At 32.8% G+C, this 20,426-nt stretch overlaps 2 protein-coding genes across 3 annotated transcripts; both read right to left on the reverse strand.

The window, feature by feature from the left end:
* Positions 1 to 181: 181 nt before the first annotated feature.
* On the reverse strand, positions 182 to 4,597 carry LOC127106212 (uncharacterized). The gene is made up of 3 exons (XM_051043506.1): positions 4,408 to 4,597; positions 3,958 to 4,144; positions 182 to 638 (listed from the first exon to the last, which is right to left on the reverse strand). Exons 2-3 carry the CDS (start codon positions 4,137 to 4,139, stop codon positions 452 to 454), a joined length of 369 nt encoding a protein of 122 aa, XP_050899463.1. The 5' UTR covers positions 4,140 to 4,144; positions 4,408 to 4,597; the 3' UTR covers positions 182 to 451.
* A 10,585-nt stretch (positions 4,598 to 15,182) lies between these two features.
* LOC127106213 (uncharacterized) lies at positions 15,183 to 17,714 on the reverse strand. 2 transcript variants are annotated; one of them, XM_051043507.1, is made up of 3 exons: positions 17,521 to 17,714; positions 16,982 to 17,168; positions 15,183 to 15,669 (listed from the first exon to the last, which is right to left on the reverse strand). In XM_051043507.1, exons 2-3 carry the CDS (start codon positions 17,161 to 17,163, stop codon positions 15,483 to 15,485), a joined length of 369 nt encoding a protein of 122 aa, XP_050899464.1. In that variant the 5' UTR covers positions 17,164 to 17,168; positions 17,521 to 17,714; the 3' UTR covers positions 15,183 to 15,482. The 2 variants fall into 2 exon arrangements, with proteins under 2 accessions (XP_050899464.1, XP_050899465.1); XM_051043508.1 differs by having other exon boundaries at positions 16,982 to 17,179; positions 17,521 to 17,690.
* Between the last annotated feature and the right edge of the window lie 2,712 nt (positions 17,715 to 20,426).

The raw sequence follows: 20,426 nt of genomic DNA on the forward strand, positions 1-20,426 counted from the left end.
TAGAGATTTCAGGGGGTGAAAGAAGAATTTTAGTATTATAAGTGAGATTTGTTATTTTACTGTAACAATATAACAGAGGAGATGGCTTATTCAGAAATCCATACTTTGTTAGAGCAACTTGTACAATGAGAGAAATCTCATTTAATGTTTTGAACACAGCAAAAAAGAAGAAGCAGTATCATCATTTCAAAAGGCAATGACAATTATTTAAAAAAATTGATGGAGCACCATTGTTGAAAAGTCACGCAAAACGCAAGGTCCTTCCCAATTCAAGTACAAGGGGTTATTGAGGCTTATCAAAGTCAACCACTAGTTACTCAACCATGTTTTCTCAAAGTAAATAAAAATCAGAATAACATATTGCCATGCGGAATGCCATATTTGAGTGTATATAGACCGACATAGGCGTCTATGCAGGACTGCAAAAATCTACACTTGGAGGTGACTATTTTCAGACATAGTAACCAGTGAAAGTAAATCCCCTTCCAACAATCTCACCAGCACAAGACCATGCATAGATTTCCAAGCCAAACAAAGCAGCAATGCCTGCATCTTCAACCTTTAAGTCTTTTTTGTTCCTCCATAATTGCTTGACATAATCAAGTTCCTTCTTCAAGGCCTCACAACGACCAGGAATGCTGCAAAATACATATACCAGAGTGAGTAATATATAGAAGCAGAAGCTTTGAAAACAAGATTGGCTTAGAACAGACTTGACAGATGTATATATTTGACATATGACCAGGAAGATTACATCTTCATCACATTTCACCATGATTGTCTAGTTAATTTAATAAAGATGGTCGTGAAGTGAAGATATGCCGGACAACTTAATAAGCACAGCTAGTTTGAAAGTGATATTGTAATAGTGCATAAGCAAAATTCAAAGTTCAAAACATCAAACAGAAGCGGGCTTCAGCATAAAATCTACAAGCAGCATGTTATCAGCATTATTGACATGATTATCTACATTATTGTACGCCTTCACAAGCACATTCAAGGAATTTAATCAAACTGTAAAGTGATAGAATATAAAGTATAAAATCTTTAAACATGAAAACATAGTTCTGACCAAATGTCAAGATAAAAAATGTTATCCAAAAACAACCATTCCTTTTTCTTTAAAATTCATAAATCATGTTGAGTGTTTATTTTGTGGTGATCAAGAAAATTACATGCATTTTTACACTCCGTAGCACTTACAATCCTTTTGCTTTATACCAACCACAGCAAACAAAAAGTAGCACCTCCTAAGGCTTTTTTTTTGGAAAAGCTCCTTTGCTACTCCTTCCACTTAAACATCAGTTTGCGATCAGAAGAATCTAAAACAATCAGGAAATTTGCATTTGAATTCACAGTAGAAAGTCTCAGAATTTATTTTTCCTCTTCTTACTAATGGGATTCTAGTAAAAAATAAATAAGTTATGTTGGGTTACTTTGATTCATTCATTTTGTTAACAAACCTTTGTTTAACTAGAAGTGATGAAAAGTAGCTTTTGCGTTGAATTGAAAATTTTACACAAAGTCTTGCATCAAGTTTGTATTTAGAAAATATTCAAACATTAATCACTTTAATTTAATCTTAATTTCAACCTAATCAGTTTCTTTCAAAGTCATTCACCCAAACATAGTTGAAAAAGCAAAATATGCTAGACTTATATTAGATATCAATAATACTACAAACAAGAAAAGCTTTTTCCTGGGGTAAACTGCATGGCTCATATGATGTCATAATGCCCAGTATGAATTAAGTCCATTGACAGACCGTTAACTATAAATCTTTCTTACTGGTCTGACCTATACTTTTCCTTGATTCAATTTCTACCTTTGACTATTGAATTATACCCTTTCCTTTATCTACCTTCCTAGTAATGCTACTATAGTTCTTCTCCAAACATATTCCCCAAATAACCTAAGACTAGGATCTACCATCCTTTCTATGATAGAAATCACTCAACTTCTTTTCAATGACTTTATTCTTAATCCTATCTTGTCTTGTCTAACATTCTCAGTTATGGACAGCACAGTACAATTTTCCTCCAAGTTTGAGAAGTACTTTTATACACAGTTATGGACCACATGCTAGGCCTCTCCATCTATTTCTCTATCACTGTGTCTGGTGGACCCACCTGTTTTTATCTGAATGATAAAATTCTTAACAAATAAAAATGCAAGAATGTAACATAAGAAACAGCAGTCCGGACTTGAAAGTATTCTGTGTAGTTGACATGCACAGAATATATATTCCTATACATTCCGCTGCAGGAAAGGCACTTCGGGGTTAAATCTAAATTGCTTTACTAATTACTATGGTATGCGAGTAGAAGTCGCATGAAATCAACCAAATTCTGCAAAAAGGTACCAAACATAACCAACATGCTCATCCAAAGAAATTATTTGAAGCAAAGACATGTTTCATTGAAGCGCTGGCATTTGAAAAATATGCTGGCCTTGCTACTGCAATGTTGAAAAACAATTCCTATCATTGATACAACATAGATATTTTCTTCACTTACTGCTCATTGTACTTAAGTCAACAACAGATAAAGAGTTATCGTGTGGTGGATTATACAAGTTTATAAAGCCTAGGAGAGTCCAACTTTTTAATCAGGGTTTCAATTAATCATGGGTAGTCCAAAAAGGTCATCAAAAGCAAGCAATACTTAGAAACAACACTGCTCGTTGGACTGCTAAATGCAGTGCCAGTGACTTACAGTTAAAAGGCAGGAAAAATCGCAGAGAGGAAACCAAATAAAGAGGCTGTAAATAGTCAATGTTATTTTTATTTTCATTGACTGATCTCTAATACAATGATTAGCAATATAAAGAAAGCTCAAGGGTTGACTATTGTAACCGATTTTTAACTACCCAACTGGAAAAAGCTAACAGCATACTTCTGTTCTTAGGGAAAAGGGATCCATGTAATTGAGAATTCAACTGAGATATATGTAACGCTTGACCAATGGATGATTATTTCAACCAAGGAGCACTCAGGCACTCTAATCAATTTTACTTTAGCAGAAGCTCACTAACCACTTGAGCGCACCACTTGGTTAGGCTAACAGTTTACTAATAACCAAGTTAGTTAAGCTTACAGCTTTATATATATATATATATATATATATATATATATATATATATATATATATATATATATATATATATATATATATATATATATATATATATATATATATATATATATATATATATATATATATATATATATATATATATATATATATATATATATATATATATATTGACTTTAATTTAGTCAAGGAATATATTTTTCAATAAAAAAAAGACTGGTTTTGTAATCCGTCAGTTCTTTTTTTGGAGTAAACATAGACAGAGCACCATAAGTACTACTACTCTAAAAAAACAGATTTTTTAAAAGGCAGTTTTTTACACTTTCAAAATTGATGGTGATATTTATACTATTTTTTCCTATTTGTTTGCATTTAAATGCTAACTAATTGGACAGAGTAGTTCAATCTGGTTGTGTTACAATGTTCAGGTATTCATTTGAACATTAAATCAGAATCCAGAATATGTCTAAAAATCTGAGATACTCGTCTTCAATATGCCCGATCACCTAACCATTTGATGTAAGCAACTAGCAATTACTAATAATTTTAAAAATGAAATACCAAAGTAGGCTGATTCGCGACAAGATGCTGACTGTCTACTACATTTTTTTTAAAGTTCAAAACACGCAATCTCAGCCTCACCCTTCAGGGGCTTCAAAGTAGAATAAAGGGAAACCATGAAACAGCAAGAAATTACCAACAAAATCAAAGTGGAATTCAGAATGACAACAATATCAACAAAATGAACAAATTATGGACAGCAAGCATATATAAATAGAGAATTAATTATAGCACAAAAACAGCTATATATAACATAATTTTAAATAAAAAAATTGAAAAAGAACAAAGTTGGATAAAATATAACCTAGCAAGGCGGGTGTAAAATAATTGCTTTGACAAAAGGTTGCATTTCTCAATTGTAGCAGGCTCCTGAATGTACTCTTTGTTCTGCTCCAACAATTGCTTGTAGTAAACATTTCCATGCCTGGATATAAACTGTGATGCTTGACATGCTTTCGATTGCAACGACTTCAACTTCGACGCCATCAAATCTGCATCAGAAAACAAAAAGCCCAATGTACAATACATCAATCACTCAGACACAACACTCTTAATCCATAATTATCATTTTAAACAACCTAAATTATTCTAATCAATGATAATCTATATGGATTTTATGGATGCAAAGTCCAAAACCCTAGAAATTCGCAGATCTGAAGAGGAATGCGAAAGCGATAACGATATCTATAAGATAATGAGATCTGAGAAGAAGAAGAAGAAGAAGAAGAAGAAGAAGAAGAAGAAGAAGCGTTACCTTGTGGAGTGAATGAGTGCAGTAATCGGAAATTGTTTGCCGGCGCCGCTACTGCAACAACCAAGGATGCGGCTCTCTATGGAAACTCAGCTCTATAGACTCTAACCGTGTGCGCGAATTTTCGCTTTTTTTTGTTTATTTTTGTTTTTGATAATACTTTCTTGAGCAATTCTTGGTCTGGATTGGTTGGGCCATATGAAATGAGAGTAGGTGGTGAAAATTATTACTATTAGCACCCTTGTTTTATTAGAGTTGAGATTTTCACAATTTAAAAAAGAAAGTGAGACCTCAATTATCATTCAAGCTTAAATGCAATTTCGGTTCATGTTTTAATTAATTCGTGATTTTGGTCTTTTTTTTTCTTTCTTTTAAGAAAGAGAGTTGAGGGCAAAAGAGAAAAGATTACATAATAATCGATTTAGGAGTAGATACTCTAATACAATCTGTTAATAAAATAAGAGAAATTTAAACATGAACACACTTATAGAACATCAAATTAAGACCTACATCACACCCTATGTTGGTAAGTTCATTTGTATAAGTATTTGACTCATAGTAAATATTATAAACAAACTCACACCTCCTAATCCAGTTTGAGCAACTATTAAATTTGTTGTATCAATCACATTCGATTTATACTATCGTGTTCAGAATCCAAAATATTTTGAACAACCATTTTAAAATCTATACGAAACTCAATAGCACAAACTCAAACTCTTATTCTAATATTAATACTTTTGGCACACGCCAAAGTTCAATAATATATGCAATACAATAATTCAAATATCTTGTGAAGCCTTTGAACCACACACATGTACAACCTCTTAAAGAACTGTCACATGCAACTGCCAAGTCATTCTTATTAGATCTATTTGTGTTCAATCTCACCCAACCTGAAATGGAAGGAGACCACCTTGTTTGTTTAGTCTCTTGAGCTAAATCCATTATACTATCATACAACTTTGCCGCCAACAACACCCATTAGCAACTTAGTAACATGTCGTCATGAAACTCTAGGTCTCAAAAAATTCTCATCATGTTGTTCCTTATTCCTCTACATCCAAAGTGCATGGGAAGAGGTTGCCCAACATTTTGACCATAATAGATTTCCATTAATAGCAAAAAACAAAGCGCAGTCACATAAGACATGTATAATGGATTTCACATTTGTTCCACAGTGACTACAAAAAGACATTCCTAATTGCATTTTAATTTTTCTCTCATTAGCCATTATCTAACCATGATACACCAACCAAATAAATGACCTTATTCGTTTAGGGCCTTTAAGTTTCCACATCAATCTTCAACCATCCTCATCATTTTGCCTACCAAAATTACACATTAATTTATAATTTGATAAAAGAGTATACTCACCTTTTTTATCTCTTAGCTAACAAAAAATAACTCTTCCACTATTACTATCGAGAGGGATAATAGCTATAATTTTAGTTACCATATTTTTTAGGCATTATATGTTTTTGTAGGTCCACATTATATTATCCATGTTAATCTAATAAAGTTCTCTAAACGCTAATAAGAATTTGTATCAACAACATTAATATTAATATCCATCAACTTTATACATGGTTAAATTCAACAACGAGATAGACATCTATGTTTGCACCATCTCCTATACACCAAAATACGCAAACTAAGCAAACTTAGGCCATAAATTACTGAGATTCTTCTATAAACTAGAGTCATTTGCCTTAAAAATCACATCCTCATAACTAACGTTGTTCGTCATACATTTCCCACACATAACTTCACAACAAAGAGATTGTTCATTACTATGTATAGCCCAACCAAGCTTCAAAAGACAAACATCATTCACAACATCCAATCGTTTAATACCTAATCCTCTTAAGAACTTTGAAAGTGTCATTACATTCCACTCTAATAAATGAACTCTTTTATGCTCCTCGCTATCACCCTAGATAAAAGAACACTGGAACTTTTGAATCTCATACAAATAAGATTTAGGAATGTTAGATGGGAAAGGTTTCAATAACAACTTTAGAGAGAGTTACCTAACTTGCACAAGAAAAGTGTCGAGCTTTGCAAGAGGCCAACTTTGACTTAACTTGCTCCAAAATATAATTTAAATCAGATTTTCTTGGTGTTTTACCGAGGAGAGGGACGCCCAGATATTTGACAAGTGATTATGTTTCATGGAAGCCATGTGTAGCAACCAATTTACGAAGAATTGACACAAAAGAGTTCATAGAGAAAATAATGTTTATTTTATTAATACTCACTTGCTGACTAGACAAAAGGCAAAATTGATTAACAATATTGAGGACACGTTGTATTTAAACCTATGTAGCTTGACTAAACAATAAAAGATCATCTGCAAATATCAAGTGAGATATGAGAGGATCATTTATACCCGCCTTCATAGTTTTCCAAAAGTCTTGCTCCACATTATAAGAAATAAGATGACATAATTTATCCATATAAACAACAAAGAGGTATGGAGAAATACGGTCTCCTTTTCTGATATCTTTCAGAGGTTTGGAAAATTCCAATCTAATTCTAGTTCATTTCACTTTAGTGGTCACAGCCGTAATATGACCTTAATAATAATGATTAACTCAAAAGTAAAGCCCACCTAATTCAAGAATTTTTCAATGAAATACCATTTTAGCATTTCATATGCTTTAGTTAAATCAACTTTAGTTACAAAGTACCCCATCTTCCATTTCATCTTATGCATAATATAAGTAATTTATTATGCCACCATAATATTATTATGAATACTTATCCTTGGTATAAAGCCCATTTGAAAATGAGAAACAACAAGGAATAATAACCTTCAAGGTATTTACAACCACTTTACTAATAATCTTATACAAATTATTATAAAGGGAAATAGGGCAAAACTGATTAATAAACTAAAGATATGATATCTTTGGAGTTAAACATATATTTGGTTGATTAATCTCAACAAGTGCATTTGAATTAGACCACATTCTCTTGACTACAAATATCTGATTCAATGGCATCTCAATTTCTTACGGGGACGGTATCTGACAAATAAATTCGACCAATAGATTCCGATGGACATGCAAAAGCAAGAATAGAATCAGAATCTATCGAGAGAATTTAGGAATTTTAGAAATTTTGTATCAAATTTTCTGCTTGTAAGACTCACAATTCTACTACAGAAGTAGAGACACCGAAATACCTTTTACGACTAGAAAGAAAGAAAAAAATATTAAACTTAGAAAATTATTACTTTTAATTACTAAATACGCGAAAGTGATTCTGATTAATTATTAAATCAATGTTTTCAACTTGTAATTTGCAGCACACGAAAGCAGACGAATATGAGTCTAAAACCCAATAACAGGCACACGAAAGCTTGTGGTACCTTTAACTAGTATTTCTGCAAAAATAAAATATTTTTCCCATTACAATAAAATGTTGTAATTTATGAGAGTAACACGGGTAGATGGAAACCACGTCCTGACCTCTCGTTATTAGAATTGATTAAAAATGCTTATTTTCCAATTACGCAAACAAACCCAATTACATCGCCTTAGATAACCAACATAATAACAGATAATGGTACTAGTCAACTGGTCTCTATGGGATTCAACATCTTTTATTCTAAAATAGATAAAGTCGCGCACTTGCGGCCGCATCAATGACTATAATATTTTCTGACAAGTCAAGCATAAGTGATTAACTCGGATAAAAATTCAAACATAAGTGTCTACAAAATAAAGCATCTGACAAAGTCTTGAAGTGCAAGAAATCCATATCCTTATTAGTCTAAGCGAATACTTTGTAAAGCAAGAGGGCATTTGTAAAAGTGCATGGCTAAATCACATAAACACTAAAACATAGTTTCAAATTGATTTTTCTCAAGATAATAACTTCAAAAATGTCTTGAATTTATGCTAGGTGAATTATGGGCAAAGTTTTGTCTTTTCTAATCGATTGGGACATTTATCTAATCAATTAGCTCAGGTCAAAATTGAGTCCTAAACGATTAGGAAAATATCTTAATGATGTGCAACGACTAGATATCTATTATTTTCTATTTTTAACTTATAATCAATTATATTTGAAGTATCTAATCGATTAGCATTAGGTGTTAATCAATTAGATTGTCTTAAAAAGTATTAAAAACAATTTTCTTTTTGAGTCATTCTCTAGCCTATAAATAGAGGTCTTTTCCCTCATTTTAAATCATCCACAATTGTGTTTTGACACTTCTCATTCTCTCCCTCTCTCTCTAAAATTTTCTTTTACTTTCTCTCACTAAAATTTTAGCCAAAATGCTTATGTGATAAAGTTCTTTTGTAAGTGATGATAAGTTGTAATTCTAGAAGGGTAGAATTGTGAAATTCACCAAAAAGATTTTTATTTACACCTTAGTTGAATATTATCCATACAGGGATTACTTGGGTTATAAGTTGAACTCGTAAAAGCTTCTGATTTGAGGATTGTGTGATCAAGCCCTTGTTTAGGTTCGAGATTAGCCAGTGGTAAAATCTCATAGGATCTTGATTAGCCCATGGTAAAACCAAGGCTATGTTAAATATTATCCTGGTATTAAAAACTTTGATAAGGTTTAAGATTAGCCTTGTATTAAAATCTCCCAGTTTATTGGTTAGTCTGTGTAAAACTAAGGTTTAGGATTCGTGAGCTCATCCCATGGTAAAAACTTACAAAGTTTGTTTAGAAGGTTGAAGACTAACTGCTCCAAGATTCTCGTGGAAAGAAGACTAACTGCTTCGATCTAGTGCGCAAAAAGAAGACAAATTGCTTCAATCTACCGTTTGAAAGAGAAGACTCAATCTGCTGTATTTCCAGACTTTTTTTTAGTTGGAAGTCAATCATTTTTCTTGTATAAGGGGGGTTTGTGAGTGTTACCTACTAAAAGCTCTCAAATTTTATTGGATACTCTCAAGATCGGTTCTTGGAGAGAGAAGTATATCTTTTTCTTATTTGAATGAACCTATAAAGTTCTTGGTGTTCTTTCTTTCTGTAGACTCTTTATTTTCTGGAATTTATATTCCAAAGTTAATTTTCCGCTGCTTAATATTCAAAATGATTTTTAACTCTGATTTTACTCTGCAAAGTTTTTCTGGACCACACAATTTTGATTAAACCCACACAATTTTGATTAAACCCAAATAGTCAGATAATTTTGATAAAACCCTTAATATAATGAATTTAATTGTTTCTCATTTCAAAAAATTATTATTCTAACCTAAAAAAGGGGTATTATAGTGTTTTATAAGAAAGGGGTGCAAATATTGACAAATGGGGGTGTTAAAAAGTCAAAATTCCAACATTAGGCCCAACATGCACCAAAGAGGTTGAACTACGTAAACCTAATCGATTAGCACGGTAGGACAACCGACTAGAAAAGCTTGGCGCAAAATTTCAAATCAAATCCAAGCCAAACTTATCCTCAATCAAATAAAATCCCAACATTGATGAAGATTGCACGAAATCCTGAAAATTCTGGCTATCTAATCGATTTGATCCCTTAGTTAATCGACTAGCTCACTTAATTTGGAAAGACTTTGATTTGATTTTCAATCAGCACAATCCACATTAAATGATTTCCAGGAATACATGATCAAATATTCATATGGCACACTATAAATACGTATTATTTTGTCATTCTCTTGCATTACATATTCTTTTCAAATCTGTGAGTGTGATATTGTTCTTACAAAATCATCATGAATCCCAAAAGGCTAAGCTTTTTTAGACCCTTCTCTGACTTCTTCACCAGTAAACAACAACAAGTTAGATTTCAAAGTTTTTCCAACCGATCCCTTGTAATAATTCACACTTTAGGTCCATAAGACTTCAAAGAATGAAAATTCTTTGAAACCTTCGAAGAACTCAACCTATCAATTTTTCTCTGTATGCCCTAAAAAGAATATATCCATATTTGATAAATATTTTCTTCTCAAATCTTCATCTCACTGATGGAATACTTCTAAGTTAAGTTAAAATGCATATTCTAACTCTCTAAGTAGAAGATTTTGGAGAGATGTTAGGTCTCCCTCATGAAGACACAATCATCGAGACTAGAGACAAAGTAAACAGATAGAACTACATTATCGATGCATCCTCTATTATGAAGGAACCATCACCATCCATATCATATTTGTTCACTGCTGGATACATCCACTCAGAAAGTCGTATGACTCAATATGTGATTAATCACATACTTTTTCCAATAAAAATCAACTTCGGTCTAATAACACAAGTTGATGTAGAAGTGATATGGTTAGTGAAAAAAAGTCAAGGTAAACTGGGCACAACAAGTAGTAGACTACATGATGGTTAACAAGTAAGAAGAAACATGTCTTTCATATGAGAATCTAGTAAAAAAATTGAAAGAAACATGATACAACTTTGGAGATGAATAATTGAAAGGAGAGACAACTATAATTGGAAAATCTATCTCACCACCAATGAAGTTTGGAATCATAAATGGAAGGATAAACGAAAAGCCCCCATCAAATGAAAATAAAATAAAAGAAATACCCATATAGATAGACAGCTCCGACAACTCCATACCTTAACTACCCACAATCAAAGACATACTTAAAATCTTAACTGGGAAGATAGATGTAATGAGTAACAAGATCGACTTCATAGTCTGAAACTTCATACCATGTCAAACCCAAATACCACATGACATATTCTTCTATGATCATCTTGACGAAGAATAATCTCACCTATGTTTTAAATTTCTCGTACTTTCAATTCCGCAAATTCCCTTATGTAATTTGAACTCTTAGAAATAGTACGAGTGATGCTTTTTCCTTCTCTTTATGTCTTAACTGCTCATGTTTGCTTATTTAAGTTTATGCAATGCATCTTTACCCGCCTTTTTGATTTTGATAGAGGGGAGAAATATACTCCCAAGGGGAGTAGATTATACTCTCTAATTAACTCATAAGGAGTTTAATTACTCCAAACATATATGTTTTATTTTCTTTTGCCACCTTCCCTGAAAGATGTGTTGTCATCATTGAAAATGGGGAGAATGTGGAACCTTATTTTGTAGGTGATATAATTTTAACAAGGACATGAACTTCTGATGATGACAACAACTCGATGATGACTCTAATGTCTTATGACAAGTCAATCATAAGTGATTAAGCGGATAAAAATGCAAACCTAAATATTAATATTTGATGGACCTGACTATCTGATGATGGAAACCAAATGGAATATAAGCTCAAGCCTCATCTCAAGTGGACTTAAACAAGTGTGTGCAAAAGAAAGCATCTGACAAAGTCTTGAAGTGCAAGAAATCCATATCCAGATTAGTCAGAGTGAATACTTTGTAAATAAAAGGGGAATTCTCATAAAAGTGAATGACTAAATTGCACACACATACACACATGCACGCGCACACACACACATGCACACGCGCGAGCGCACTCACTCTTACACACACACACGCACACACACACACATTTTCAAACTATTTTTTATCAAGAAAATATATTAAAAAAATATCTTGAAGTTGTGTCAGGTGAATTAGAAGTTGTTAGGATTGTTGCGGGCAAAGTTTAGTCTTTTCTGATCGATTAGGACATTTATTTAATCAATTAGCTCAATTAAAAATTGAATCATAAACGATTAGGACATCATCTTAATGATGTGTAACGACTAGATATTTATTATTTCCTATTTCGAACTTATAATCGATTATATTTAAAGTATCTAATCAATTGGCATTAGGTGTACTCGATTAGATTATTTTAAAAAGCATTAAAATCAATTTCCTTTTTGAGCCAACCTCTAGCCTATAAGTAGAAGTCTCTTCCCTCATTTAAAATAATCCATAATCTTATTTTGACACTTCCCACCCTCTCCATATCTCTCTAAACTTTTCTTGTACTTTCTCTCACTAATATTTTAGCCGAAGTGCCTTTGCAAAAAAGTTCTTTTGTGAGCGAGGATAAGTTGTAATTCTGGAAAAGCGGACTTGTAAAATTAACCAAGGGAATTTTTATTTACACATTGATTGAATATTATCCATTTAGGAATTGTTTGTGATAAAAGTTAAACCCGTAAAAGTTTTTGGTTTAGGAATTGTGTGATCAATCCCTTGTTTAGGTTTGAGATCAGTTTGTGATAAAACTAAGGTTAATTAAAGCTTAGTCTGATATTAAAAGCTTGGATAAAGTTCAAGATTAGCCCGATATTAAAATTTCCTAGGTTATTGGTTAGCTAGTGTAAAACTAAGGTTTAAGATTCATGAGCTCAACCTCGTGTTAAAAGCTTGCAAAGTTTGTTTAGAAACTTGAAGACTAACCACTCCAAGATTCTCGTGGAAAGAATACTACATGCTTGATCTACCACATGAAAATAAGACTAACCATTTCGATCTGTCGTTTGAAATAGAAGACTCAAACTGCTAAATTCTCAATATTATTGTTTAGTTGGAAGTCAACCATTTTTTCTTGTATAAGGGGTCAGTGAGTATTACGTACTAAAAATTCTCAAAGTTTATTGGATACTCTTAAGATCAATTATTTGGGAGAGGAGTATGTTTTTTGTTTGTTTGACTTAAGCTCTATAATTCTTGGTGTCCTCTCTTTTCCTGAACTCTTTATTTTTCACAATTTATATTTCGCAATTTATTTTCCGGTGCTTAATATTTAAATTGATTTCAAAAATAATTTTTAGCTTTTATTTTAATATGTAAAAACTTTCAAAACCATGCTTTTCTGGATCACACATTCATCGCTCTCTTGTGTGGGGAGTCACATGTTCAATAGAGCAGGTTATGGCAGATCTTGTTGTCGATGTATTGCCTAAGTGTCATCGTATCATGGAGCTTGGGAAAACAGGTATAGATAGATGACTCTTTCCAGATAGCTTTGATATGAGCGACATTCTAGATACCATCACGGAGGAGGCATATGAGGAACTGTAGTACATGAGGCATCGTAGGAACAATGGGGGCACGAGTCCATCATATGCAGCAGTATATAGTGTTTTTATTACGAGCACTATTATCAGTTGTATTTTATTTTGAATTCATTCTATTTTATTTTGACGTCATAACACTTTTGCTACGCCATTACTAATGATTTATATGTACCATTTTCATGCTTGAATCCTCCAGCATTTGCCACGCATATCCAACTGGTCATGTGCTCCGACCTACATTGAGGATATGTCACATACCTTTGAATTAATCTCACTCAGAGGGAATCAGGTGACAAAGCTATATATAGTGTATCTTGACCATGGTAGCAGAGGATATACACTTCTATATGTTGGCTTGCGGTTTAGGTCTAATGTTTCCTCATCTGTATGACCACCTCATCGGGAGATATTAGAGGAAGAGCATGATAGGGAAGATCATGTTATTGATATGTTGCCTATATGTAGTCGTATCATGGAGCTTTGGAAGACATGTACAGACAAATGATTTTTTTCTGATGGCTCTGAGGTGATAGACGTTCTAGATGTCAACATGAAGGAGGCACAAAAGACATTTTGTAGTGCAGGCAGCATAAGAACAAAGGGGTCTGAGTCCGTCATACACAATAATATATAATATTTGTATTAGGAGCATTATTGTCGATTGTATTTTATTTTGACTTCATTTTGTACTCCAAATTTATTAATTTATATGTCATTTTGATATTATTCTGAAAATGTGTAGTTTAATTTATATAAAATTGAATATGATAGAATAACTAAAATACATCGTCAATTTCATAAGTGCATTTTTAAAACAAAATAAAAAATTAGTGTGTGCACTGAATACGAAGATGCATCTCCAAATCAATTCATGTCAAAAAAAGGGTATTTCGGTGAAGACTGCATGGGATGTATATGAAGTAGTTTCAAAAATGCATCTCCAAGATATATTTATAAGAAAATAGAGGGAAAATCTCAAATGAGACGTAATTTAATGTGACATCGGATGTGTCAGAAAATACATTTCCGAAATAAAAAATGCTTTTTAAAATTTTCATAAAATATTTTTCCATCACTTAGAGTGAGATATGCAATTCCCAAGCAACAATAGACCACACTAAGTTGGTTAGTCTGAAAATGTGTAATTTAATTTATATAAAATTGAATATGATAGGATAACTATAATACATCGTCAATTTCATAAGTGCATTTCTAAAACAAAGTAAAAAATAAGTATGTACATTGAATACGAAGATGCATCTCCGAATCAATTTATGTCAAAAAAGGATATTTAAGTGAAGACTGCATAGGATGTATATGAAGTAGTTTTAAAGATGCATCTCCAGGATATATTTAAAAGAAAATAGAGGAAAAATCTCAAGTGAGTCGTAATTTGATGTGAAATAGGATGTGTCAGAAAATACATTTCCGAAATAAAAAATGCATTTTAAAATTTTCATAGAATACTTTTCCATCACTTAGAGTGGGATATGCAATTCCCCAAGCAACAATAGACCCATTAAGTTGGTTAGTCCAACTTTAGATCATGATCTTTTTTATGGTGCACCATTCTTTCTGAACTTGTGTAAAATTGGGCACATTGAAATTGTATATGAAGGGAGTCTATCTCCCTTTAGTTAGTTAATGTCAAGTTTGTAGAATTTGAGTCCGATTCATTAAAATAATTAACTTCAATCTAAAGCTTGAATTTGTGGCTTACATTGAATAAAAATAAGCTTAACCGAAAGCAAATTTGATAATTCATATATAATATACCCATACCGCTACATATTGCAGTAATATGTACTCAGACTAGCTTAAACTCAAAATCAAGATGAAAAAGTCAGTACAGAAATTGAACAATTTATTCTCAGTCTAAAAACATGGAAAATGATTATGGTCGGTTGCCGCTGCTAGCTTTCTAACATGATAAGAGAACAACACATAGTTCATCCGCTTCAAATACAAGAGGTTACCGAGGCTTATTAACCACTAGTTTTGCAACCTTTTTTCCCTCAGAAAAAGAATGACAAATTGCTTGTAGAATGCCCAAAATTAACATCAACATAATGCTATAAATGACATTACTCCTGGATTTAGGAGAGTATAGAGCCCCGCTAAATCATTACATTGTAAAATGATTACTGTTAGACATAGTAACCTGTGAAAGTAAATCCTCTTCCAACAATCTCGCCAGCACAAAACCATGCAAAGCATTCCAGGCCAAACAAAACAGCAATACCTGCATCTTCAACCTTTAAGTCTTTCCTGTTCTTCCAGAATTGCTTGGCATAATCAAGTTCCTTATGAAAGGACTCATAACGACCTGGAATACTGCAAAAGATTGATGAGTTATAACTTAAATGTAATAACAGAAGCAACAAAAACCAAATTAGCATAGAATAGAATAAGATAGATTCAGTAAACATATACCAAAACAAACCAACCATGGAAATGCTGCTAAACGGCACCAACTACAGACTAGCATATCTGCGCATTGCCACTATTCATACCTTCGATCCAATGTCACGTTTCACCAAACAATTATTGCTAACTAACTAATCGCAATTCTAAAATTAGTGTCTTACAGCTATGATGGAGAATAAAATTAGTGTCTTATTGCTAAAAAAAGATGGAGAATAAAATTAGTGTCTTATTGCTAAAAAAAGATGGAGAATAGACTTCGGTGGTTTGGACAAGTAGAAAGAAGACCTTTAGATTCTGTGATAAGGAGAGTAGATCAGATAGAGAGGGATCAAATAGTTAGAGATAAAGGAAGACACTATAAGAGAAGTTATTAAGAAAGATCTCGAGCTTAACAATTTAGATAAAAGCACGACCCTGGATAGAACATTATAGCGGAAGTTGATACATGTAGCCGACCCCACTTAGTGGGATAAGACTTGGTTGTTGTTGTTGTACAACTGTGATGTAGATCAACATAGTTCTAGAACTGCTAAACTATTATTAGTGTTGTGGTTTCACGTATTGATATATTTACGAAGCTAACTTCAACTATGTATTGGCAGCTTCAACTAATGATGACAATCTAAAAAGTTCCTCGAGGCTTAGGAATTATGTCAGTTCAAGAGATCAGAAGGGGCCGATAAACAGTCTTACAGCAGTTCTGAACATTTTTCAGAATATATCTTATGTTTCAATTCAACAAAGGATCATAATTCTGATCATATCCACATAAACCCTAATTCATGGCATGAACTCTATGTTATCCAACATTAAACTCTAAGCATATTCACAAGCTGCATCATATTTAGTTACCAACACTTCATTGCTAAGAAAAGATTCATGTTGACCCGTGATCACCCAATCATCATACGCAAATACTAATGTTCATGTTAATCTAATACAAAAGTAAGATGTTTCATCATAACACTACTCTGAGCATCTAACTGTCTACTTTGTATTTCAAGTGTGCATTCCAAAAAACATGATTGAATTGAACAATGAACATTAGTTTCAAAACTTACTAACATCAATCAAAGTGCAACAAAGAATGTCAACAAATTTATTTGAAATCCATAACCCAAAGCCAACAAACAAGTATATATAGCTAGAGAATATTACACACTAAATCCAGCTAGATATATTAACAATGAAAAGAAAAAAAAAGTTGATTGAAATAAACCTAGCAAGGCGAGTGTAAAATAATTGCTTGGCCAGAAGATTGCATTTCTCTATTGTAGGAGGATCCTGAATGTATTGCTTGTTCTGCTCCAACAGCTGCTTGTGGTAAGAAGTTCCATGCTTCGCTATAAATTGTGATGCCTGACATGCCTTGGACGTCAATTGCTGCAACTTTGACGCCATCAAATCTGCAAAAAGCCTCGCAAGCAACAATTATTTTAAATTATTAAGCGCATTTATGAGCTTATGAGCTTCAAATTGTTATAATAACTTTTCCATTAAATTCTATCTTAAAATTAGAACTTCAAGAAAAACTGTTCAAAACCCTACATATCTACAATTTTCGGTAAATCAATAATAAAACATTGAAGAATTAAAATCACGAATCACGAGAAAAATTTGTGAGAAGCAAAGTATCAGGAAATAAGATCGGAAAAACAAAAGAGAAACCAGATCTGAAGAGTAATAGCAGAAAACGATCCTAACAAGAGATAATAACTCAACGGGAGTGATAATTCAGAGACGACGGAGGAACGTTACCTTATCGAGTGAATGAATGCAGTAATCGGAAATTGTTCGCCGCCGGTACCTCACGACGCTGCAATAACCGACGATGCGTATCTCTCTCTATGTGTGTCTCTCAGCGCTCGAGTCTAAACCTTGCGTAGTTCTGTGAACTGTGAAGTGTTCTTTTTTTCAATTCTTTTTTTTGTGTGTATTTTTCTTTAATTTTCTTTTTCAGTTTGGTCGCTGAATTGTTTGGGCCGTGTGAGCCCAAAGTAGTTGGCCACAATGAGTTATTATTTACAACCGCATATTTTCTAATACACCGCTCAAATACGGGCTCTATTTCACAATGTTCTATTTTGAAATATACAGACATAATAGCTTTTTGCATTATAATATTTTTACAAAGTTATTTGGTATAACTACTTTAGTCTCAAAGTGCAATGCATGCTATATTAAAAAGAAAATATTTTATGTACATCAACTATATAAGTAACAAAATAACATATATCCAAACTATCTATCTAGCACATGCATGTAGCTCTTGAATAATGACCTTTGCAATGTTGATTAGGGTACAGACATTGATACGGTGCATAAAAATTAACCTTGCCTTGTTTACCGCCCCATTATGTATAATTAGCATCAGAAAGTGCTTTAAAAATTGCTATCATATTTTTGGTACGAGTCTCAAATGCTTTTCAATATAATCTTTTTTTCAATAGATTTAAGTGTTTTCAGTCAAGTTGCTCTTGAGAGACACAAAGATTCTTCAATCACTTATAAGTATTCATTATCGATTTTCTCAAAGGGGGATTGATATGAGTATTCAACTTCTTTCAACCTATTTTTAAAGTCTTATAGCTTGACTTTAAACGAAATTCTTAATCATTCAAATCCATGGAGGCCCTTATGTTACTCAAAGGCTCAACACAATAGGTTTTTACTCTTTGACCGTTCACTTTGAACATCTTCCCTGTTTGTTTTTTAAGAAGGTCTACAACCCCATGAGAATAAATTTTTACTATTTTAAAGCGACCTGCCATCTTGATTTTAATTTCTCGGAGAAGAATTTCAACCTTGAGTTAAACAAAAAAACTGTTTGTCCTTCTACAAACTCTCTTTTCTAACATTTTTTGTCATATGCCATTTTTGGTTTTTTCTTTATAAAGTTGAACATTCTCATAAGAGAACAATCTATGATCTTCCAGCTCATTGAGTTGCAGCATTCTTCCTTGCCCAACAACATGCAAGTTAAAGTTCAGTTTTTTTATTGGCTAAAAGGCTTTATGTTGTAACTTAACAGGTAAATGACAAGCTTTGTCATAAACTAGTCGATAGAGAGACATTCATAAAGGCATATTAAAAGTAGTTATGTAGGTCGATAAAGTATCATCCTGATGTTTTGGCCAATCCTTCCTAAAAGGGTTAATTACTTTGTGTAGACTCCATCCATTCTTCATTGAAACACCTTTTTTTTACATAAATTAATTCGGAGATACATCTTCGTATTCACCACAGACACTAAATTTTGACTTTATTGTAGAAATGCACAAATAAAGTTGACGATGTATTATAGTTATCCTATCATATTCAATTTTATATAAATTAAACCACACACTTTCGGAATAATATGAAAATGACAAATATAAATTAATAAACTTGGAATATACAATGAAGTCAAAATAAAATACAATCGACAATAGTGCTCCTAATGCAAATACTATATAAGTTTAAATAGTCTTTTAGTCCCTTTAAGTTGACGTATTTTTCTTTTTTGTTCTTATATTTTTTGTTCTGGATAAAGTCCTTAAATGTTGAATTTCGTTTGATTTTAGTCCCTACAGTTAAAACCTGCAGGCTTCCTGTGGATTTCCTGCGGATTTTAGCTTTAGGGGCTAAAATCAAAAAGGAATTTAACATTCATGGACTACTATATACTATTGTGTATGAGGGACTTGGGTCCCTTTGTTCTTACGCTGCCTCCTGCACTGCAATGTCTCTCGTGCCTTTTTTATGACGACTTCTTAAACGTCCCTCACCTCAGAGTCATCAGAGATTTTTTTTTATCTATACCTGCCTTCCCAAGCTCCATGATACGACGACATCTAGGCAACCCATCAACAACATGATATGCCCTAACCTGTTCCTCCTATATTATCTCCTGATGAGTTAGCCTATGTGGATCTCCTGAAGCATCTGATGTTATATAAGAATGTGACACTCTGAAATAACACTAGATCTAGCTGTGTGCAGTACTCCAATCGCTATAAGTTATGGTACTTTGTGCCTCGTCTAGTAACAAATGATTAAGGTAATTACCATGCATGACACTTATATTTATACGTGTCATAACAGGAGGAGCATACTCGGAAGGGTCTCTAGAAACAAACTGCATGTAGTCAAACTAACGCATGACGTACTCAGGCAAACGAGGATACATCAGACCTGAATCGCAAGCCAACATATAGATATGTATATCCTCTGCTAAAATATGGTCAAGATACACTTTGTATGGCTTCGTCGTATGATTCCCTCTAAGTGACATTAATGCAAAGGCACATGGCATATCCTCACTGTAGGTTGGAGCACATGACCAATCAAATATGCTTGGCAAGTGTTGGAGGATTTAAGCTTGAAAATGGTACATATAAATCATTAGTAATGGCGTTGCAAAAGTTTTATGACGTCAAAATAAAATAGAATGAAGTCAAAATAAAATACAACCGATAATAGTGCTCATAATAGAAATACTATATATTACTGCGTATGATGGAATCGTGTCCCATTATTCCTACAATGTCTCATGTATTGAAGTTCCTTCTGTGCCTCGTTAATGATAGTATATAGAGTGTCCCTCATCTCAAAGCCATATGGAAATAGTCATATATATCTATCTATCTGCCCAAGCTCCACGATATAATGACATATAGGCAATA

The sequence above is a fragment of the Lathyrus oleraceus genome, chromosome 7, assembly GCF_024323335.1.
Source record: "Lathyrus oleraceus cultivar Zhongwan6 chromosome 7, CAAS_Psat_ZW6_1.0, whole genome shotgun sequence".
Lineage (NCBI taxonomy): Eukaryota > Viridiplantae > Streptophyta > Magnoliopsida > Fabales > Fabaceae > Lathyrus > Lathyrus oleraceus.